Source organism: Egretta garzetta, unplaced genomic scaffold (assembly GCF_000687185.1).
Source record: "Egretta garzetta isolate BGI_Z169 unplaced genomic scaffold, ASM68718v1 scaffold287, whole genome shotgun sequence".
Classification (NCBI taxonomy): Eukaryota; Metazoa; Chordata; class Aves; order Pelecaniformes; family Ardeidae; genus Egretta; species Egretta garzetta.
Genome location: NW_009260435.1, coordinates 6,649,995 through 6,674,953, shown reverse-complemented (window position 1 = coordinate 6,674,953; position 24,959 = coordinate 6,649,995). Strand labels below are relative to the sequence as shown.

The following is a 24,959-nucleotide window of genomic DNA, read 5'->3' as shown; positions in this document are numbered from 1 at the left end:
TTACTTTGTCTGTTGTTTCACAATAGTTAGCAATGAATAAAAATTAAGCAATTGGTTTGACACTGTCTGGAGAGGTTTTCTAGAATTCCTGCTAGAGAAGGAAAAAAATAACTAAAAATGAAAAGCATTACTTGGTTTTACTCTGTGCTTTACAGTGAGGGAGGAAGGAATTGGGGGGGGCAGGGAGAATTACTCATTTTTCTCTATCTGTGTAGTACAAAATGGGTTTGGTTTATTCCTTATTTTTTATAAATGTGAGATAAGTGTAATTGACAATGAGGTTTAGGTTTTGGCTTTTCTCCAATAAAAATAGTTTTGTCTTTATGTTGTTGCTTCTGTCCTTACCTCGTAGCAGGATGAAGAGAGTAGTTGTTCTGCAGGAAAGGATCTGGGGTTATGTTGGACAAAAGGTAAATCAATGATGTACTATTGCAAAAAACCTCTGTCATCACTGCAGGGTGTGTAAGGATGAGTATAGCCTGTAAAGCACAAGAAATAATCCTTATGCTATAGTCAGCATTTGCAAGGCCTTGGTTGTGCCCAGGTTAGGATTCTGCATTTGAGGAAAAATCTGGACCAGTTTGAGGTGAACCAAATGGAAGTACTGAAAATGATCAGAGGCCTAGGAAACTGGTTGTAGTCAAGGACTGGAGGAAGTGGGGTTAATATATCATGCAGTAAAGGAGGAAAAGACTTAAAGCATAATTATAGGGTTTAAAGGTGTAAAAGCCTGCTGTGTAATAGTCTGTTCTCAAAAGCTATGAAAGGCAAGGAGCAATGGTTTTCAACTGTGGGGTGGACATAAGGAGGACACTGACGGTAAAGATAAACATTGGAATAGTGGGATGAAGCTGTGGGATCTTTAGGAACAGACCAAAGAAATATCTGTCATGAGCTGCACAGTGATGTCTGTCCTGAGGCATGTAAGTTGTATGAGGGTCTTAAAACCAGTTTGAATCCTAATTTACAACTTTGATACAAATTTTATTGTTTAGCATAAATGATATCAAGTTATACATTTGGATCAGCTACATCTTTTGGTCCTAAATGGCTGTGGTAAGCAATGAATGAAATTTCTTATTGATAGACAATAGTCCTACTTCTACCCTACATCTTGTGTCTGCCTTGGTGTTCTTTACCTAGGTTTGTGTATGGAAAGCAGAACACTCAGGATCTCAATCTCTTTGTGCCACTGTTAACTAATTGCATCTCTAGGGATTTACTTTGCCTGTTTACCTCCATTTGGATGCTCTAAGTGGGTCTATGTGACTTTGTGTTTGAATGAGTCTTCTGTATCACCTTCTGTATGTGAGTTAGAGGTTGGCCTTTCCAGTATTTTGCTGTTGATGCTGTTGATTCATTATTCCCCCGGCTGAGGGGCTGGCCAAGAAGACAGGAAACTACTGACCGGATCAGCAAGAGCAAATCTGGCTCAGTGTAAGCTATTAAGTGACTAGAACCTACTGACCCATTTAGTGTCTGCTTGGTTCCCATGGCGGGCTTTTCCATCTTCAAATGAAGGTCATTTGAGGAGCATGCAATTACAGTGGCAGGATTAAATCCGCACCTTTCTATCATTTTTTCAGTACTGTTGGAAAAAGCCACGCAAGCAATGCCTTGATTTTATAGCTTGGAAGTTTTTCTGTGCACTGGCAGTGACTGAAATACTCCTTTAAACTTAGATCCTACAGAATGTTCTTTACACAGTGAGTGTTGTTACTCATGGTATATTAACAATTTTGATTTTGTTTTTCATGTTCTCTGTGATGCATTTTCTGAAACACTTTTACTTGCTGTTCAGAATGCTAACTGAGCCACATAATTGTCACAAGTACAACAGCTATGCAATTGCTGTAGAAGGATTGTAGTAGTTTTGAAATGTCACCAGCATGCTAAATCAGTGTTCCTTTTCACTGGGTGTTAGGAAACTAAAAAAAAAAAAAAAATCCAGTGATTGGAAGAGTAGGATGCTTTTTCTATAATTATACTTTTGCCATAAAAACATTTCAGTTTTAATTCAAATGTTTATTTTAGTCTGCTTAGTAAACAGAAATACTTCATGTTCTATTTTAAATGTTTTGGGGTTTTTTAGAAGACAACATGGCCCTATGCACTTAGTTCATAAGCACAAATTGAAATGCCTGGATGTAGTCACTGCTTTTCTCATATTTAAAAATGCTTCAGATGCATGCAGGATAAAATGCTCTTACTAGAGTTTGAACTGCATTTTTTAACACACAACCCTAAATTGTAGATTTCACCTACTGAAAGCAATGAAATTTCTGTATGGTTGTTTGGTTTTTTTGAATCAGAAGTCTGTTTCATAGTATCTTTCTTGTGACAGCTGTAGCTTGGAGTCCACTGTGAAAGCAGTAATTTGTCTTTTCTTTCAGGGAACTGGAAAACTTGAAATACTGATATTTCTAGGAAATCTGTAATACCAAATGTATTGTGAGAAGTGAGGAGGATGTTTGTTTCTGTACTTGTTCCCTTTGCAGGCTGTTGTAAAAAAAAATATTATGAGCTGAATGAGTCTCATGCAGTTGAGACCATATCAATTGATAGCAGTTGACAGTATTTATTATCAAATTGCTAAAAATATTTCCTGTCCTTTGTGTCCCTGGGATAAGATATGATATTCTGATGCGTGTCTTTTCACAGGACCTGTTGTTCAGTGTGTGCGCTCTCAATATCATCTCCACCATTGTCTGTGCTTTGGCGACAGCAATGTGTTGCATGCAGATGGTTTCTTCTGATCTTCTGCAAGTGGTGAGTATGTTTCAGTGACAACACGGGATATTGTCCAACATAACATATTGTCCTTATCTGTGTATACTCATTTGTACTTACTCTTTGCTTATAAACTTAAGCCTATTTGTGTGTCTTTGTGTAGTATTAGAATATGTGTGTACATGGGTGTATTTTTTTATCTGCATGAATCTATAGAAATAGAGCATGCAGATGTATGCAGTATGAATAGCTGCTGTGTTCAGAATATTTACATATTATGTTAGAGAGTTATATATGATTTTGTAATTGGGAGTATGTTATTTTTGTTAACGAGATTATTAACGAGGTTCAGTTATATATGCACGTTAAATTTTCTGTCATTACATGTTTATTATCCTCAGTTTCCACACTATCCAGAGCAATAACTTAGCTTTGAAATACTATTTTTCACTACTTTCCTTGTATGAGAACTATGGAGTATGAGAACCTGGAGTTCAAAACCGGAACTTTTCACAGCCCTGTGCCAGTAACGGTGTTTTCATAAGGAAAACATGCTCAGCTTGTGTTTAAAACAAGACAGAAAAGGATCGTTAGTCTTGTGCATAGCCAGCTGCATTACACGATACTGTCTTGCTTTGGTTGGACAAAGACAGCTTTCCTATCCCAAATGAGCACCGTGATTCTCAAGGTTTCAATGTAATGTTGAAACAAAAAAAATATTTTTGAACCTTTGTGTTTTTCAGGCGAGGTATACTGTTTCTAACCCAGCTCTGTTACTGGCTAATCTAGGAAGTCATGCTCTGTTTGGTAAGAAAGGGCCAGGGCACAGACCTAATACCAGTCATTTGTAAGTCTCTCATCCTTTATAAGTTCGCATAGATATAATGCTGACCCAGCAAGTTATCTGCAAAGCATTTACACAGTAGAGAAGTGTTGTGTAACCTGCCTTACAGACATGTGGCTGATTTAAAAATAAATAGAAGTAAAAATTTATTTAAGTGCATGAATTACAGAGATAAGGCTGTCCTTTCTAGACAAGTGTTCCAGTCACTGGGTTACACACTTAAGGAATATCTTCAGTCTATGATCTGCTGTTTATGTTGCATAGTAGCTAATTAGTAATCACTAATAAATTAACTAATTAGTAGTAACTAAAAAGGCCTATATGTCTACTAATGCCTACAAATTGTACATAAATGCATTTTTTCATATAGCGCTCTATTCATATTGTGGATGCTTGTAGAGGCTTGTAAACAGTGCTTATTTAATAACTTTTTTGGATGTAAAACAGAATTAACAAAAATAACCATTTCAGCTGATGACACATATCTTAAACATTAAAAGATTTTTATCATATTGTAGGTATTCTTTCTTTCCATACATCCCCCCCAGCCATGATATTTGCTACAGGAATGTCCGTTGACTAAAGACCTTTTTCACCTTGCAGTGATGACAGGGAGATGAAGTGATCATCACACCTGGAAAGATCTGTCTGTCTAGTGTAACAATGGTAGCAGTGATACAGAATTGTAACCATATGTATTCCAGGAATCTTAACCTACACTTAATTTTATAGTATTTAGCAATGTAAGAGGAGTAAAAATGTATAGATGACAGTGAACCAGGAACAATATTAAAGTGCTTCTGACAGGCATGTGCAAGAAGTCAGGTACCTTAAAAGCACATAATTTTTCTCTCTGCCACTTCATTCTTCACTTCTTCCCTAAAAGTCTTTCCTTACCACCTAGTGGTGGGGCCATTATGTAAATTTCTTTTGGCTTCCCATGCTTTGTGCTTCCACCTTTATGTCTCCCTGCTTAGCTGTCTGTTCTCCCACCCTTTCAGCTCCATTGACAAGAACTTTCTTCCTTCTCCACAGAAGGGAATTCTATCTTTCTTTCTGCTGGACCCCAGTATTTTCTTGTTTATCCTTAAGTTTTTCCCTTTCTTTTTTCAGGTTGCTGAGCCAGATTCCTACCAGGCCTAAGTGAGCGTAACTTCTCTGGGGCTACGCTGACTTAGACCAGCTGAACTCTGACCTGAAGATTTCTTTTTCTTCTACTATTTTCAGTCTATTGTCCCATGTTCTGCAGTTCCCTTTTGTTAACCTGCACCCAGAAATCTGATTTACTTCCTTTTTCTTACTTGTTAATGCTTGATTTGTGCTTTTTCCTTTTACTTTTCGTTGAGGTATGCATCTTCGCTTAGCAGGGTTGTACCATGCTGGAAGTCTAAGATAGCATCAGCAAGAAATACTGCCCCTTTTAGAGGAAAAGGTTTTAATCATTGTGCTGATTCTTTTATTCTCTTCTTACAGTATTCAAGAGCTTCATAGGCTCTCCTGTAGGAAAAGGAGGCCTAAAAATACAATTCCTAGCTAGCAAAACCATTATGCAATAGGGAGCATCCTCCTTGACATCATTAGGTTATAATTAGCTCAGCAGTTTTGTGATTCATGTGCTGTGTTAGTCTTCTTGTCTCAGAAGTTAATCAGTTAGAAAGGTGAATTTTTGAAAATTTCAGATAATTTCAAGTTTTCTTCTGGCATGAAGCTGTTCTGTGTGCTTCAGGTATTTATTGCCTAGCAACGTAGAGCTGGTATATAATATGTTCTCAAGAAAATCTGCAGTGATGTCCCATGAGTATCTGCTTTCTTGCTAACTTTTGCATACAGCGAGTATCCTATTCATACAACCAAACTGACAGTATTCTATTGGAAACTGCTGCCTTCTGATGCACCAATCTTTTAGTAAAAATGCCCTGAAAAATAAAAACACAAGCTGTTCAGTAGTAAGCACAGATTAAATTTTCCAATGAATTTGAAAGGGGATTTTTGGTTAATAATAATCCTACCAAACAAACATTTGGTTTCAAGCATTAAGGAAAAAAAAATACTGCAAAATATTGCAAAATTTTTATTGCATTATACTTTAGTTTTTACTTTTGTACTGTCATGTGGGACACAAAAACATATTTTCCTAGGTTATTACTTCTTTGAGTTGACTGTTTCAGGAAGTACCCCAAATTTTTCACCTCACTTTAACCTTTCTCACCCTGTTAAGTATACACAGTTGCTCTGGAAAAAAAATCTACCAATTGTACGGAAGGTGGAAGAGTGATACCATAGCTAAAGATTGAAATAGCATTTTTTGTGTGTTTCACTACTTTAGTAGTATAGTTTAAGGCTGCACTCCATTACAGGTCTTTGCAGAGTTCTTCTTCCGGTGTACACACCCCTCCAGCAGATAAATGTGAATCAAATCAGATTGTATCAAGGTTCTGTAATGTGAAGAAACAGATCTTAATAACCAAGCTGTCAGTTCTGTGATATTTCATTTGTTGCCTAAGGCAGTTTCAGTTTGCATCTTGTCTGATGAATGCCTACTGCAAAAATTCACACTGTTTTCTTCAAAAGGTAGCTGCCAGAATTAAACAAAGAAATAAAAGAAATTATTCCAACTGTGGCCAAGCTCAAGCATGATGTACACCTATTCCAGTCCTTCCACTCCGAAGATGTTTATACAGTACTTACCCTAGAAGTACTGCCACTGATATCGTTCAGTGTATTCTGATTTTATCACCATCACTGTTAGTAACTGTTCTTCATGTTATATCTAAAACAATGTTATTTTGTAAAGGAAATAAGGTAATGATGACACATGCAAGCTGTAACATTTAATTACTGTTTTCATCAGCCATAATGATAATTCAGCATGTCATTAACTTAATAGGCTGTAGTTAATATTTCTACTCAAACACCTCAAATACAGAGGTGCTTTATGAGGATAATATCTTGCTGGCATTGTTTAACCCCTTATCCTGGTGAAATAGTAATAAGAAAAATGCTTCAGGATGAAGCTTCAGATTAGGTGAGACTTGATCTTAAGTTATTACATAATTTTTATTATTTAACCTAATTTTATCAAAACATAAATATTACGTTTTTTGGCACAAAGCTCACTTAAAGGTACTGTAAAGCCCAGATGACAGTCTTTTTAGAAATATCCATTGTGAATGACAACATCCATACAAACATCCTAAATGTAAATGTGGTTGGATAAATACTCTCCTCATCCCCACCACAAATAAAAAGGTAAAATAGAAACCTTTTGGTGTAGGAAAGCTTTTGACATTTTTAGACAATGTGCCATTTTCCATTTCACATTTTATTGGTGGAATAGGCATATTTAATATTTTAAGACTATTTAAAATATGGTCAGTACTTCAAGAAAGATGTAGTGTCACAGATCAGCCCCTCCGACACTACAGAGCTAATGGCTTGTGATGGTTATAGGAACAGCAACTGGAAACGATGGAGCAGAAAAATTTCAATCTAGATTTGTTTTCCTTATCAAAATTATCTGTTGCAATTTCCCTTTAAGATCAGGGACAAATGAGAAGAGGCAGCCATGATCCTTCTGTTCTTGCAGACAATTAGTATCTACATTTCCGTGCAGGAGATATCCATTTCAGAAAAGGAAAAAAGCAACCTGTCCAGGAGGAGGACAGTTAATTGAAGACAGAATTATAGACACAAGTATATTGCAAAGAGCTTTTACTGTAGATAACATGCCAATATTTAATTATGTGCAATTAAAAATTTTTATTTCCCATTCCCAAGAATTAGCAGATTTTAATAAATGACATATAGAGACTGAAATGAGGATAAGGAACCCTGGAGTCTCCAAAGGACTCATTTCAAAGTTACACAGTAAATTTATTAAATGTGATATGGAAGGCAGAGGTAATTACATGCAGACATGGCAAGAACTCTAGGTAAGAAGATTTCCTTAGAGCACTAGTCACGTACTGATGTATGGCAATTACTGGTTTAGATATGTCATCGTTGCTAAGCAGTGACTCCCAACACTGTTGTTTAGTCTCACAGATCTCAGGTAGAAGGACTTACCACATTGCATCACATTGGGTAACTTTTGCATTAGGCAATTATATTTGCAGTCCTTATCTGCAACTCCTCCATCAGCTTTTACTTCAATATACTCAAATAATTCAGGACATAAATAATAAACGCCAACCATCCCGGTCACTTCAGTGACCAACTTTTAGGTGACCTCTCAGTCAAGAGCTGGAAATTTAGTCTGACAGTAAACAAGTAAAGTGACTCTTACAGTCTTAGTCATATCTATCTGATGGTGTTTATTTCCCCTTGAAAAGCATAAAACTGAGAGAAGAATTCTGTTATTCTACAAAGCACTGTCTTCTTCACTCAGAAGTGACAGCATATGTGTGTTGCTACAGGTTCTAAGCCCGCTGAGAAGGTCACTGACGTCCAGCCCTACATCAGTGGCTGTGTGGAGTTCTCAGTACTATGGCACATGGACCCTTGAGCATAACTGCATTTTTAGAAGACTTTTACCTCTTCTGCTCTCACTGGAATTGGTGTGCTTCTAACATTTGTGTTTCTCATTCTCTGCTAACAACTTGCTGCTGATGCCATGGCTAACTTCTGTATTGAATTCAGGCCCAAGAAGTGGGTACAAAACAGCAGCATTGTACAACTTCCTTGTTTACCCTGCTGCAACCAGATTTTATTTATTTATTTATTTATTTATTTATTCTTTTATTCTTTCCTCAGGACTGCAAACCAAATAACAAATTAAGTAGTCCTTGGTATGAAATAAAGATGATGGCTGTTTTTAAATCAGGCTGTTTAACTGTCAAAGTTAGGTGTGCCTAATTAAAACACAAAATTCTGTGTGTAATGCGTGCCAACGTTGCACATCTATTTAGTGTGTGAACCAATCTATGTATTATTAGGTATTGGATATGTTCCATGGACTAAAGTAAGGCAGTCTTTAGTCCAGGGGTGAAAAAATCCCTGCCTGTATAGTAGTTTCAATGCCAACCAGTAAGGTTGGCTTTTTCCTAGAAGATGAGCGTAAATTCCAGATCTGTATTTGATTGCCTGTCAGATTTCTGAAAACTCCTAGCATCATAATGGCTCCAGGTGGTCAACAGAAATGGTGGAGTATTTGGGATTTCCAGAGCCAGAGGATATCTATCTATTTATGCCTAGTAAATATGTTCAGAATCCCTATTGATTCCTATAAAGTTTTGTAAAGCTTTTAACAGTGTTGGCTATTTACAGTGTTTACCAGTGGTGCTATTTGCTGTTTTATCCTTGACTGCAACCATTTTACATCCATTGCTTCTACAGTGGCCATTGATTTAATCCCCAAAGCCTGGCTAGGGGGCCTGCTTTGTGAGTTGTTCCATAGTGTGAGCTATAGTTTTTGAAATGACATTGAATGCAACTTGATCTTTTTTATACTTGCAACCAAGCAGTCCACCCCCATTTTGGGTTTGGCAGTTCTTGTTGTTGCCTACCCTACTTGCCATCAACATTTTGAGACTGATAAGTTAGTAACAACTGTCTTCCAATGCCAAAAATGTGTGTTTCCTTGTGAAAACATTTGTCAGTGTTCCTCACCTAGTCCAGCTTTGTCAGCTGTTTGCATTTTCTCAACATTGTCTTTTTCTTATCTATGGACTATGTATTAAATCTTTGCTGATCCCCTGCCAGCCTTCACCATTTGAGATTTAAAGATTTTTAAAATACATGTTACTGTAGGAAGAATAGACATTTGCAGGCTAGTAGAGATTAGTAGATCGGGTAGTATGGAATAAGACATGATTTAATTCCCACTTAACAGCTTTCCGATTGTTTTCTCAAGGATGTCTGTTCTTTCTGATAATCCCTTATATTTGCTATTGTTTCATTTCCTGCTAGTCTCCCTCTTACAGCCTTTTTCACTTTAATTTCTGTGCCTTCCAGCAGGATGATATCGCACAGGTAAACTGTTGTTTATAAACACACACCCCGCTCCCCCAGTACGTGCATCTTTCATGTCTGTTTTGCCACTCATTTTCAGCATTGGTCACACAGAGTTCGTTGCCATGATTTGTATTCACAGTAAAGATACTTGAAAGGGATGCAAATGATTATACTGTTAAACTGAACTGCATCTAAACATTAGGTCTTTTCCTTCTTGAACCACAGCCCGTTCTACTGTGTGTAAAACTGTTCACTTCTGTCACATCCCACAAAATGTATGCTGATAGTTCACTCACTGTAAAAGTGCTATGTGTTTAATTGCCTTGTTCTGAGGAGTGTTGAGAGTATCACTCCCTATATACGGCTGAATGAAACAAGCTCCAGGGAACTTGAGAACTGAAGGGATGGAGCTACACGTTCTCTGGTGGAAACCACAGCTTGGGTTCCGTGGCGGTATATGGAAGTAGTCTGGGAGAAGGTAAAGAAAGTTGTAAAAGAAAATTGTTTCGTTTCCAGACTGTAAACATGACCCAAATTATCAACTCTGCTAGGAAAATGAGTGTAGTCCTGAGTTTGGTGGAATCAAGTAGGGTACAAAATGTGAGCCAGAATATACAGATATTTGTCCTTATTATGAAAAATTTTTATACAGTTTTTAGGTCACTAAGTTGAAGTTTGGCTAGCTTCCTGTTTTCCAAGATTCTTCAACGTATTTGGAATGGTAGCAGGCCGATGAGCGCCAATGATTGTATCACTTAGGGCAGAAGTTTGGTGTTTAACAGTTAGTATTAATGTAATGTTACAGTTTGGGAAATGGCTGTTGAAAGATCAGGTGAATTTAGACTGAAAGACTGCCAAAATGTAGTTTTATTCTGTAAGACAAACCTGTAGAAATGTCTGGTAGTACTCAGGATAAGAGCATTGCATCTCGCATGAAAGAGAGTGCTTAACAGCATCAGACATTTCATGTAACAGAGTAAATCAAGTAGATGTCATGCCTTTTATTCCTGTACCCATCCATAGACTTCAGTGGCAGAAAGTCGTTGTTTGGGTGTAAGATATAATGATATAATATATTCTGCAGAGGAGGTTCTTTATTTAGTAGTAACTTGTGAAAATATCTCTAGAGAGCTGATTAGTAAGCAACTAATAGTTCATTTTCACAAACAATTGAAATTTGTCCTCCTGACCCTCTGTTGTGTTGCATTATTACAGCTTTGACCTTTGAAACAACATACATAGACTGTGTTTAGTAGAAGTAAGATGTAACTCCAGCTTTTCAATACCAACGACCAATAAAATTTCTGTGGTAACGTGAATTCAGCATAACTGCTGCACTGGGTTAAATTTGAAAAAGTGAAAAATATAAAACTGTGACATTAAAAATTAAGGTAATTTACTTTCTATTTGCTGGGTCTCTTAAGCATAAGCATTTTCCCTTTTATTTCACTGCTTCTTAAGTCTTTATCATGGATTTAAACAAATAGTAATGTAATGAGACAACAGTACAAAGAGATATATTCTCTTGTTCCATTATAAAAAAGAAATGTGCCTTCAGCAAATTTTCTTAGCTCACTTGCTTCAAAAGGCAAGAGCTAAAGACCAAATCATCTACTGATCCAAGAAAAGTGATATGACAGCAGAAGCTTACCTGGAGAAGAAAGAATTCTCCTGTGGTTTTGGATTGTCTTTGGATCCCCTTTTACCCAGGGAACCACATAAAGCCAGGTCCGGGTGGCTGGGTTCCATGTGATCTACAGAATGGTCCATATTTGATCTTGTCGTAGTATAATCTCTGCTAGAGGACTCGTTATGTTACGGTGTTTCTGATATCAAAGGTATCAGAATGGCTTCTTGATATCACTGCTATGCTAGAAGCTGATTAGGTTCCTGTCACAAATGTTGACAGTAGTTCTCAGCATTCTTACTTCTCTATTATTCAGTGTAGTTATTTTCTTTTTGGTTTTGAGATGTTCATATGGAATAAATGTTGCTTACTTTCATACTGGTATTTAAAACCTTTATACCACATTTAAGTGTGCAGTGTCCATATCGCCAAATCACCAATGGCTATTAAGAATACTTTATTTTACAAGAATAATAAAGAATAATTATAAATGGCCCTTTTTTTGGAAGTGAAAAATAGGCAGGATATTTGTAGTTGTCTTATTAAAAATTTAACGGCTATGTGGTAGCTTGTTAGATTCTAGTTTGTTTTATTTGGGTTTTTGCAGGAATTGTTCCCCCCCCCCCCCATAAGTACAAGTCATTTCAGATTGGAAACAAAAGCATGCAAATAGTTATTTTAGTAGTTGTATTTATTGTTCAATTATTAAAATACAGCTAATTATGTAGTGCTATAATAAAATTGTGTTATAAAGTGGAAGTATTCCTTGAAAAGCTATTTAATTTTAAATGTCTATGTTCTGCATCCTAAGAGTGACTTTGAGGCACAGGTGCCTCTATGTCTTTAGTAAAACCTTGTGTTATATTTTGACAGTCTGGCTCATGCTCCTCACTGATCTCAAGTATTCTTATGCTTCCAGAAGTGTCTCTTTCATTTCAATATGGATATTAATGAATATGGGTATTGGCCAGGGTTGCTAATACTGACCTTTTATTAAATTTTTTATGACTGGCAATGATGTTTCGACCATGTGAAGGAACTTGACCTGTTCATTTTCAGTTTCTGCCACAGAGGCCACATTCTACCAATCCTGACTGTATGACTCCACATGGAACTATCCTGCATCAAACCTTGGATTTTGATGAGTTCATACCACCAATACCGCCTCCACCCTACTACCCACCAGAATATACCTGCACACCAGTGATGGAGGCACAGAGGTGATTATTCTTCCCTGTAGTTACAGTCATCGCATAGTTCTGTGCTACAGCCTATGAAGCCTATGTCCTTCACTTACATTAGGTGCTTCTTTTCCAGAGAGATTACATACATCTTTTGCAAACTTGTTAGGATGCACCTGGAAATATTTGTGTTAAAGCACTACTGTAATAGAGAAGTGATTGAACTTGGCTAAGGCAAGGATAACAATATCTGAATTTAAAGCAGAGATCAGCTTATAGGTAATCCTTTCACAGTTGTTAACATTATACACTTGAGGCTGAATATGAGATTTAACTTTTTAAGGAAATCATTGCAGTTAATGTGTATTATTGTGAAGTAGTGAAGGACATCAATGACTGCAAAATGAGCCAGTAGAGATGGCTGGCATCCAAAATGAAATACAATTTTTAAAGCTACCCTGTGAATGAGGGCTTCCTTTTGGTTATCTAATAAACTTCTTCAGTATGATTCTTTGCAGTGTATTGGCTTTGAATTCAGAGGATGCTCTACATCACTGTGGTGTAGGTAGTAGTTTACCAAATAAATCCAATGCAATTTCTTAATAATTAAGTTTGCTTGCTTGTTTTTTTAAATAGAGGTCTCCATTTGGACTTTCCTCATTCCCCATTCAGTGCTTTGTATGAAGTAACCATTAACAGCCCAGGAATGCTGTATCCAACTGAGCTGCCCCCTCCTTATGAGGCAGTGATTGGAGAGACACCTGCCAGTCAGGTAAGGAAAGCCAAAAGAAATTCTTTACGCAGTCTTCAAATTTTTGTGATATGAAACAATTTTAGATAAGTTTAAGGATCTAAAATAATTTAGCAGTTAATTGTACTTTGGGGGACAACCATTTGAAAATATTTATATTCTTTAAGCACATTTTTCAGACCATTCTCTTTAAAGGGGTTTAACTAACAGATTTTACCTAATGTGTGTTTTCCTTATGTTCTTGTGCATGGTTGGGTAAATGCTTGTGCGAGTGACATTAAATACTTCAGCTGTTATCCATTAAAAAAAGTAGTATGATATTGGATTGTCAGTAGCAAAAATCTAGAAGAATGGATTGGAAGCACAGAAGCACAGTGGTTTTCCTTATTTGAAAAGGATAAAGATGTTTTAAAACAGGATTATATTTCTTAATTTCTATAGGTAATAAGGAATTAGGAAGCAGGTTTGTTTTCTTAAAAACCCCTAAAGCTGTAAAATATTTTTTATTCCAACTACTGATTTGTCTTGCTTTAATATAGTACTTTTAGTTGGAGCTCAGTACAACAGCGTAGGTTTAATAAGGAAAAAATATAACTGAGTGTCTTTTAACATGTAACTCTAATAACTTCTGTATGTTTGTGTATGTGTGTGTTTAGCATAGAACTCATGGGACATTTGGTTTTGCTTTGCGTTTGATCTGAGCCAAGATAATTCCAAGTTCCCATTTTAAACTCTGCATGTAGGTAGAACACGTAATTGAAAATTCCTAACAGAAATCTCTGTAAACAGCCTCAAATTAACAAAGTTAAAAATACACATTTGCAGTCCCCCACTTGTGTCAGATTTCAGATCATGTTCTGTAAGAGTACTGGGAGCATCTGGTAATAGTATGGGTTCTTATAATGGTATGCTCTAGTCTTGACAGGATGCCTTGAACTCAGTGCCAAATTTATGCTTTAATAGTTGTAAGATACAGCCTCCTTAGGGAGGGAGGCTCCTATCAGGCACCAAAGTGCTAGAAACTGATTCCTGCCTCAGTGTTACATTAGTTGATAAGAAACCATACAGACCAAAGATTTGAATGATAAAGGGATAGGGATGTGTTCTTCCTATGAAGTAGAAATTAGTAGTTGCTCTATCTGTTGCTTATACTTTTGGCTGTTACGGCTTTTAATAGCCTTTTCTGTTATATGGCAGAAACAGTTACTCCTGAGAGTGCGTAACACCTTTATTCTGAACTTTGAGAAAGGCTCCAGTATACTTCAGACAAATTTTTATGTTACGCTTTTTGCCTTATTTTTTACTATGCAGTGTCAGCTCAACTGAAACTAGAATTGTAATGTATCTGCATGTACAGCCAAAGCTAATTTGAGCAAAGTTTTGCTTGAAGTGAATTGTTATAATAGAATCAGCTGTCACAAATGGGAAAATACTTAAAATTGCTTTTAGAAACTGTGATTTCTGGCAGGCTTCAGTAAAAACTCAAGGAGTCAAACATTCTAGGTATCAGTTACCAGTTGTTAGTAGTGCACGGTGGAAATATGTGTTCAGGTTGGATCAAGGTCCATAGAATTTTTATTAAACTGTATCAAATTAGACTCAATATTTCATGCATTTCGTGTACAACAAATGTCAGTGCTAATTTAAGTGGTTACATCTAAGTAAAAATTGCTGTTGTCATCTGTACTGATCAGGAATTCCCATTTTATGACTATGAAAAAAAGTGGTTTTCACACTGTTTTCCCTGCAAAGTATTGACTAGGATATAGAAAAGACAAGAATAGATCAGGGTTCTGGGCGAATTATACCAGTGACTGTTTTGTAAGGTTTACTAACCTGTAGACTCTGCAGGCTTGTTAAAAGCATGGTGGTTCTTTCCTTTTCCTATTGATAGCTTAGTGGCTATCTTTACCAGCTTTATGTCTGAGGATGTGCAAGTCATTAAGGTTTTGTTACCCTAGGCTGTGCAGGAACCTGTGTGAAACAGATTATATCCCTGATTTCTTCTGCATGTCTGAAATCTTGAAATCTCTCATTTTCCCACTATTGAGGAAGCTAGTTATCAATGAGGCCCTTAAGAGAGAAACCTTAAAGATGATGAGTGCTCTTCTGTATACGGCAGATTTTATATAGAGGGGAATATTCACAGTCTTCTGTTTGGTCTCAAGAAGCAATTTCTGTGTATGTAAATTTGTCCCATCTATTTGTCATATTGTTGGGGTTTGGTTGTGGGGTTTATTGTTGGTTTTGGTTTTTTGTTTGTTTTAATTTCCAGCAGTTGTAATTAGAGAAAACTAATATACTCTGCAGTATATAAGCAAGCATCCAGAGGTTAACCTGAGCGGCTGTGTCCTTTGATTCATATAGTAACGAGTCACCTCTAAGAATGTTATCTTGTTTATGCAGCCCCATGTCTTTAGGTATGTTGCTGCAAGGTTTTCAGCCTCTGTGGGAGCCTCTGCGATTGAGGCAGAGCCTGAGAAGGGATGTGATGTGCGGTGGATGAGCTTTTATGTCCTCTAAATTCCAAAGGATGTGAAAGGCTGATACAAATCTCAATGCGTGGAGGAGAGTGCTAAGAACAGTTCCTTTCTGTAGGCTCCTTGAGTAAAACATGAGTCCTTACCTTAGGTGAGCTGAAGGACTCTCAACATTAACACCTAACGCCAAGGTAAAATAGTTTGTCTCCCACCCGTTTTGGAATACACCTTGGATCCATGGTGTGTTCTGTGCAAGCTCTGTTCCAACAAGATGTCAAAGCAGAATACTGATAGCTCCTTGTGTCAAATGAGCTTAGTTGTCTTATTCCCAGGTCAAAAATTTCTGTCAGCTCTATAATTGTTCCCTTTGGCAAACTAAGCAGAGAATTAAAAAAAAGAAAAAACAAAGAATATGAAGATTGAACTGCCGTAATCTAGAAATGTTTGTGTAATAGGAAACTAAGCTATGTAAATACAATGCATGTATTTCTTCTGACTGTAAAATAGTGCAATTTTTTTGAGAGATGGAATATTTTGATTTCAAGAACTGCTAAGCCAGTTTTTTTCACAAGCCTTAAGTTTGCTTTATATGCTGTATAATGATAGAATCATAGAATGTTTTGGGTTGGAAGGGACTTTTCTTCCTTATATCCAGTCTAAACTTACCCTGCTTCAGTTTAAGACCATTACCCCTTGTCCTGTCACAGCTGGCCCTGCTAAAAAGATTTTCCCCATCTTTCCTCCTCCCTCGACCTGCTGCCCACACTTCTCCCGATGCAGCCCAGAGTACGGTTGGCCTTCTGGGCTGCCAGCACACATTGCCGGCTCATGTCCAGCTTTTCATCCACCGTACCCAAGTCCCTCTCAGCAGGGCTGCTCTTGATCCTTTTTTCCCCCAGCCTGTATTGATACAGGGGGTTACCCCAACCCAGGTGCAGGACCTTGCACTTGGCCTTGTTGAACCTCATGAGGTTCACATGGGCCCACTTCTCGAGTTTGTGCAGGTTCCTCTGGATGACATCCCATCCTTCAGGTGTATCAACCGCACCGCTCAGCTTGGTGTCATCTGCAAATTTGCTGAGGGTGCACTCGATCCCACTGTCTATCTCATTGATGAATATATTAAACAGTACTGGTACCAGTACAGACCCCTGATAATAATGTTATTATTTTAAATTTACTAGATCAAAGCTACAGTTTATTCTTTTTCATTAGTACAGGTTTACCAAATCCTCAGTTTGACATGTAACTCGTTTTATAGGTATTAGGCCATTTTATGGGTACTAGACAATGTCACTACAGCTGCTAGGTGACTGGGAGAATGTAGAAAGTCCATACGTGTTTCAGTACAAATATTCAGCAGATATTTTCCTGTCAATGACTAAGAATTTGTGAAACCACCTAGATTTAAAGAGAACCCCTAGATTTTTAAAAAGAAACAAACATCCTTAAAACATTATATTATTTCTTAAAAAATGTAGTTAGTCTGATTGAATTTTCTCCAGAAACAAAGAGCATTTGAGAACACTTCTTTTCCAATTAGTTCCCAGCAGTTCCACAGTCAATTCCCAGGAACGGTCTGCAACTTGGAGTGAAACCACTGTTTCATTGTTGTGGTTTTTTGTTTTTTTTTTTTTACCACAGATGCAATATTCTGCTTCAATAAAGAAAGATCCTTTAAGAAATTTCAAAGAAAAATTGTTTAAAAATATGGGTGATTTCACCTTTGCTTCCCAGTCCTCTACCCATCTATTGCTGAGTTAAAGTATTTCTGGTACTGTTCTTTGCTTAGAATTGTATCCGTTAACCCTGGGATGTAAGATCACTTTTAAAAACTAAATTTATATCAGAAAAAGTTTCCTGAGCACTTGATCATAGTAAGCTATAGATAGATAAAAAATTAGTGCGCACACTAAGTTATGCATATATATGTGTGCATTAGTCTACACTGGCATGTGCACTGGAAGCTCTTTCCTTAATAGCTTCAGAGTAATAGTGTCACATTCAATTTTTTAGAAGGCCAGATACAAATTAAGCTTGTCACAAAAAGGTTTTCACAGAGATGACTGATGGTTATTTCGAGACTCTGTCACCGACTGTAATAAGCTTTTACTAGTTAATTGTGGCCCTACAGACAGAAGCAGATATGACGCTTTCTGCTAAAGATGGTATCAATCTCATTCCCTTTGACTTTTCTTTTTATATTTTTCTCATTTATTGTTGCCAACTATTTATTGGAACCATTTTTTAATAATCATGATTCCAAAGAACTGCTAAAAATCTAATGAGATTGGCAACAAGGTCCAATCCAATATCTGTTAAAACCAGTAGAAAGAAGATTTCCTAAAGTTCAGGTGTTTATGGATCAAGTCTTTCCAGCAGGGCTGATTCTGTATTTTGCTCAAATGATTCTCTAAAGTGAAGGGAAGTTACCCACTTAGATCCATCCTTTCAGTAAAAAGTTAAGTCCTAGTATTATCTCCCTTCAGCAATCTCTGATAGGCTGGAGAGTGCCCTGCATCAGCCGCGTTGGGCGGCAATGATGTTATAGGGCTTAAAAATACATTAGATGTTAACATCTTGCAAATAGCCAAAGGAAAATACTGCTCTTGTGCTGGCTTTTATGGTGTCTATTGTTTCTATTCTATTTTAGGGTGATACAACATGGTGGGAAAAAAGTATAACATGGAAAAACGCAGATTGTAGAAGAAGAGATAGATACTAAGTTTTCTAATGTGGGCCTGCAGCCCTGGATGCCTGTGAATTCAAGACTAAACTAGCTTGTAGATTCCAGAAAAATGGAAAATTGCTCTAAGCACGTTCTGTTGCCCTGCATTTGTTCCTGACCCAGAGACATTGTAAAATACTGTATCTTTAAACAGCTTTCAATCTGAATAGCCTCTTACATGATAGTTCTCTCACGTTGTCAGGTGTGTTCTTAAGACCATCAGCACTATACTTTGTTTTTGTAAATTACAGATTAATGTACTGTTTCATTAAACAATTTTCATGTAGGTCACTGGTACTGATCAGCAAGTATCTGAATCAAGCGTGGGTGAGAGGAACATGACCCTGGACTTCAGCACACAAGGTAATCCTAGCATTGTGTTTGTCTACTCGAGAAAGATGCAGTAGGATTTTTGAGTGGGCTTTTCCTTTTCTTCTGCCCTTCTCAATGGAGAAAGAAGGATTTGCTTTCAGATTTTCATGGCAAGAACCACCTTTTTGCAGTCAGAAACTGATGCGGTTGGAAATGCAGAGGAGAGTTTTGCTCAACAAAGTACACTCTATAAAGCCCTTTGAGGCAGATATGGCAACCGTCACTTCTCTTTGGAGAGTCATGCACATAACTGGCAGTTTGTTTGTCATAGTCAGCAACCCCTGATGGGATGCCTTCCTGATAGTCCACATAACTTCTCCATATAGTATTTCCCTGCATGGCTTCCAGAAGCCTGAATAAAGAAGCTTGCTGCCTGAAGCATAGATGGTTGTGAATGCAAGTAGACAAGTAGCAGCACAGAGCCTGTTTTTTAAAGTTTAATAGTTACTAGAGTAGGCCTCCTTACCACGCCTGCTGATATGGAGGGCTTTTAAGATATTACAGCCTCAGTGGATCATGAGGTGTTAAGCAGTTTGTATGAAATAAATCTTTTAGCAAAACTTCCATTAAATACTTTTTTCACATCATATTCATACCGTATTAATCAATAGACTGGCAAGTGTTCTCAGTTAGTACGCTTATGGACAGAGAGGTGGTGGCAGAGTGCTCCAAGAAGCAGAAACAGTCCTCTCCCTCCTAGCATCCAGAATGGGACCAACAGCCTAACAGGTAAGTGAGGAGCATCTGTTCCTACACAGAATATCTGTTCTGTGAAGAAGGAATTCAGTTTCCAGAGCTACCAGTGGTCACCTGTAACTATTGCGAATTTTTTAAATTTTTTTTTTTAAAAAACCCTGGTGTTTGACAACTACAAAAGAGTGTAACAACTGAAGGTGACTAGTTTTTGAGTGCTGCTGTTAACAAGGGCTGTGTTTACTACAGAGCTAGTTCCCAAAGTTCATGAGTACATTTGGACTTCACATGCATGTACGAAGGTCTAAATTCTAAGGCCAGTGCTGGAGCTTTTGGCTATTGAGAGCAGTGGACCAGCTCTCAAGCCAGGGTTTTGATGTTACATATTGCGCTGTGTGCACATGAAAGGGAACTACAAAGGTCTCGGGCATGTTTTATTCGTGTAAAATCAGTCAGGTGTCACCATTCCATGTCTTTTGAACAGTGATTGCTTCTCATCTGCCTGAGGCCCCTCCTCCTGCTCTCTGTGTTACCAGAAAAACCATGCCAGTGGAAGAGTGGAATAGTAATGTAAATACAGCTTAAGGCTCATGAGTCCAGGTAGCTACCAACCAGACTTGAGTTACCAATTAAAGCGAATAAAACCAGAGAGAGTTTGGACAGTGAAGATCTGAAGACGGGCACAAACTGGATGCTTTTACTTATCCATGCAAACTTTATAGATATTTGAAAGCCTGAGTTAAGGGAATATGTTGCAAAGAATGATTCTAACTAGGTAAAAAATGTTTGGGGACTCATCACAAATATCAATGGTCCAATAAACCACTGCAGCTTTGCACCTAACACATAAAAAAGTGGTGCATATTATGCATTTTTAGCATAATGTACATGTATAGATATATCTCCAGTATTGATTATGATGTCCTTTTTGGCAATCTTATGATTGCCTTGTGTTACAAATTTATTTCTTGGAAGCCCCCAAAGAAAATAGTTGTGATTCATTCTATGTAAGAAGAAAATGTCCTTCTTAAAATCCAACCTCATGAGTATTAGATTTTCATTTTGATAGTTAATTTCTCTATGCTGTAGAAAGCTTTTTGCTTCCTAGACCCCAAAACATGGGAACACTTAACAAACGTTCTCTGATTCATGAAAAGATCCTATTTTTCTATTCTGAACAAAACAGTTAAAACACATTTGTCTCATCAATGCGGTTAGCAACAGCTGTTATGCAAAAAAGGGCATCAGAGGCTGCTGAGCTGAATAGAATTATGTAAGTTGTGTTTTGTAAATATTTTGATTTTAGATGTAGGACTTTAAGGAATTCCCGTCTGATACGGAAAAAGTGTTATCTGTATTATTGGAGCCTGGAGACTCAATTATCTAGTCTTGTTTTCTTTATTTTTGCCATGACATTGAGAATAATGCAGAGCCGAATACTTACTTTCGTACAAGGGGCCATTTTCATCCATAATATACATTTGTAGACATGACAGAGGGAGTGATAACAATCTCAGTTTCCAATACAAGGGGCTTCAAAGATGATGTGACCTTGCAGACAATATTTAGCTTCTATCGGAAGTGTGCCTGTCACGTATCTTGTGTGCCAGAGATGTTCTGTGATGGAGAATTGTCATTTGGAAAGAACGTAAGATACACACATCAGGGAAATGAGGATTGATTAGAAAGTGTTAGGTGCAAAGCAAATATTGACAATAGTGATAGGTTTCAAAGTGATGAGAGCCATGTTTTTTCAGAATTTGTGTAAAGCTTTATTTTTTTGTACCACAGGCAATCTCTCGTGGTTTACCAGACAAACCAGTAGTGAAAGAGCTGTTCCTGTCCAAACGTAGTCACAGATAATACTTTGGTATCAGTGCTCAAGTATGCTTGTTACTTGAAGAAAATACTCAAAACCAGCAGAAATTATCTTTGCTGAAGGACAATAGAAACAAGTAAATGAGTTCGGTCTTTTTTGCTGTGGCATTCTGTCATCTGAAAGCTTTTGAGGAATTATTGATGTACTTGCCAATTACTAAATTTAAATCTTTGTATTGCAAACAGGGCCGGGGGAAATGGGAGAGGGGCAAGAAGTCTTCTCTCTGAATCTCTTGTCTTGCAGTTTCTGTTGAGAGCACCTCTTTGATGGTCTCTGAGGCTGTTGATATCCCAGACCACAGCTGCTCCTCTGAAGATCTTTGTTCACTAGAAGTTCAAGGCTCTCTCCATTCTGCAGACCTTTCTCCCTACTGTACAACCCCCACAGGGGCTACGGACCAGAGCTGCAGCACTCTGGATTACAGCAGCTGCTGCAAGTTCCACAGAACTCGCTCAGAGGGTTTTCCTGATGAGGATGACAGTTCCCGCAGTCGAGCCTCTACAGACAGGTCTCAAGGACAAGAAAAGAACTGTGCCCATGGCAGGTCCTTGGATTGTTGCTCAGAGAATTTCAGCCCCCCAGAAAGAGAACTGCAGAGTTCTGCTCATGAGAGCAATGCCACACCACCTTTGAAGCAAAAGAAAATCTGCTGTGCAGCCTTTAGCCAGCCTCTTGTCCCTTCCCAGACCTCTCCCTGTTTTGGGCCCACAAATACTTCATCAAATACCAGTGGCCATGAGCGTACTGTCCAGCAGCATCACATTACAAAACACCGAATTTCCAATATAGTCCGATCGACTAGTGACCCTGTAACATGTTCATCATACACAGAAGGTAGGTGCAGTACCACAGGGCTGGTGGAGCATGGATACAAATGAGTGGTATGTGATCTATGCAGCAATTGGTGCTGCTGGAAATTATATGAAACGTTCCAGTGAGGGATGACTTATGTGTGAAAGCTTTAGTTCCATGGACATTTCCTAGATTTGAACATTTTTAAGAAGAATGGAAATGGGAAAAGTGACAGAGTGAAATTAACTTTGGCTTTTCTAAATTGTACCGGCCTTTCTGCAGTGCTCAGAAAACCATCTCTCAAGTAGATGCTTCCACCTCTCTGTTATATTGAGAAGCTGAACTAAGAAGCTGAATGGTAGCTGGGGTCTATTTAGGAAACGATTAACTGAGCCGCCATGCTTGTAGTGCAGCAGGCTGTGTTTCCCAAAGGTGATGCCGACATTGACAGTATTGGTGCATGTCAGAGGCAGTTAGTGTGACTGTGTAGTGGCAAGTTGGACTTCATGGTGAAAAGTTTTAAAGGACAAAGAAATGAAAGATGAGGCATGTGACAAGATGATAAATTAAAAGGAAAGCTTTTGACTGTTGTGGATAAGCATCTTCTGATATGAATTGCATTTTAGACAAGTAGGGAAGAAGAGAGGAGATGGTTGTTAGCTGTACACTATCTTCATAAAAATCTGCTTGTTAGCGGAAATGTTTGATTTAGTAGAACAGCTTGATCAAATAATAGCAAGAATGTAGAATTGTCTAAATCATTTGAAAAGTGCAGGTTTTACAAAAGGATGTAAGCTATTTAGAGAGATTCAGAGGGGTAACCTGGAGAAGCAGTTTGAGAGTAAAGATTAAAAGCTTTGTAAGATGTCACAGATTGTGCTGTTAGAGATGCATTCACTGGGCTTTCTAAGGGCTCTACAGGAAGAATCATGACTAGCTCACAACAAAAGTAGACAAAATGCTGAAAAAAATGATTTGATTTAGGAAGATGATGTGTTGGCTCTGTTATGCTTTTTGCATCATTATTGTGTTTCTATGAATTTCAGAGACCTCATACTTAGCTCAATAATTGAATGTCTTTTACCTTTAGAAATCTAGCCTCAGCATGCTGTCCAGGAAAAGTGAATCTTTAATCTAGAAGTCTGCATTTATTTTATGACATTTACTCTGCTAGGATATACGTGCTATGAAGCTGCCATGCAGACAGTAAGTAGGAATTTCTGAGTCCTTTCTACTGTGCCAAAGACAAGAAGAATGGCCCTTTCTCTTCGGATCACGCTCTGCAAGTTTTCCATATTGTGCTCCATATGCTCTTTGAGTAGTGTTTGAGAGAGAGATTACTGTAGGCAGCCATATCTATATGTTCTAGCTGACTGCTGGGACACCTGGTAGAACAGATGCTCTGCCTTCATCTTTAACGTGTTCTAAATAAGCCCATCATCTTTTCTGGAGAATTGGCATTATAGGAATTATTTTGACTAATTTGCAAGTTCTTAGCCTCGTGAGCGGAGGGACAGGGGTTGAACATTACAGAGATGTAAATGGCCTTAGCAAAGATTGTAATAAAGGAGCAGAGATGGGATGGTTCTGGAGATCACAAAATCACAGAATCGCAAGGGTTGGAAGGGACCTTGGGAGATCATCTAGCCCAACCCCCCTGCTAAAGCAGGTTCTCCCAGAGAATGTTACGCAGGACATCATCCAGGCGGTCTTTGAATATCTCCAGAGAAGGAGACTCCACAGCCCCCCTGGGCAGCCTGTTCCAGTGCTCCATCACCCTCAGATGCTGATCTACACACAGCAGAGGGGGGAGCAAGAGAAAAAGTAACTCAGAGGGAATGTGCTGACGTAGCCTGCCATTCTTTCACTGCCTACAGAGGACTCTTTAAAATGAAATATTAAAGAGAAGCACTTGAGTCTAGATGTGCATATTCCTTTCGTTTATATGCTTGGCAAACTACAGTTTGCAAAATTTTACATCGCTTCCCCTTCCTCTACTTTTTGTTGAACTTTATTTGGAAATCATACTTCGGTTAGAAGCAGCACTGGCTGTTTGTAGCAGCCCTGAAGCTTATTTTTCCTAAGTTGTCACACACAGCTCAAGTTCTTCATAGTCTTTATAATTTAAAATTTAAAATTAAATTTAAAAAAAAACTGTCCCAGAGTAGAAGAACTGGTCAAGTAGACTGACCATATGAAAGACAGAGCTGTAACTATGTATCGCCAATGCTAGTAACTCAAGTGAAGGGATACACTGCGGATTTTGGAGAACTGAGGGGTGGGGGAGCTTCAGGCATGTTCACCAATGGTCAGACTGGTAAGTGGGGTTTGGTTTTGTCTCAGGACGCTGTCTTTCTACTTTAAGAAAAAGTATTAATTTATCTTGTGATTAACCTTCCTATTCAAGTCAATGTGAAGAGATTTAGAAGCACAACCTTGACATTTACTATGTAGAGTTTTGTTAAATGGGTCTTGAATGTTACTGTAATTGCATGGCACGTGGTTTGGAACATAAATGCTTTGACACAGGGACGTTGTGCATGTGCGACAGCATAGTGACACAACAGCAATGAGACCTAATGATTCAGTAATCTGTGAATTTTAACGCCAGCATAAAACTCTGGATTTCAAGCACATCTTGACATGATGGGGTCTTTACGGTAGTCAGTAATTGTCCCATTAATCCTTTAATGCTGCAAGTGAGCTTCCTTATTTGTTTTGAAATTTGTTTGATCTGTCATTCCTAGTAGAGAAATTATAGATGAAAGTTCAGTTTAATTGGTGCCTTTATAGTCACTGTGTAGTCCTTGGACAAAGTAAGTATGGTGGGTTTCACATACAATCTCCATAAGAAATTGTTCCCTCTGAAAAAAAGATTACTTATAAATGAGTAGCTTGCATATTTTTCTGTCTTCTCCCTGAAAAGTTTA

At 37.9% G+C, this 24,959-nt stretch overlaps 1 protein-coding gene across 1 annotated transcript in view; it reads left to right on the top strand.

The window, feature by feature from the left end:
• The window catches only part of LOC104130877 (protein FAM189A1), a 55,925-nt gene that overhangs the window by 26,451 nt on the left and 4,515 nt on the right, over positions 1 to 24,959 (top strand). The window contains exons 3-9 of the mRNA XM_035899574.1: positions 2,662 to 2,769; positions 9,527 to 9,544; positions 12,213 to 12,373; positions 12,971 to 13,106; positions 18,581 to 18,656; positions 21,481 to 22,071; positions 22,676 to 22,684. Of these exons, the coding sequence (XP_035755467.1) occupies positions 2,662 to 2,769; positions 9,527 to 9,544; positions 12,213 to 12,373; positions 12,971 to 13,106; positions 18,581 to 18,656; positions 21,481 to 22,071; positions 22,676 to 22,684 (1,099 nt within the window). The remainder of the gene's footprint in view (positions 1 to 2,661; positions 2,770 to 9,526; positions 9,545 to 12,212; positions 12,374 to 12,970; positions 13,107 to 18,580; positions 18,657 to 21,480; positions 22,072 to 22,675; positions 22,685 to 24,959) is intronic.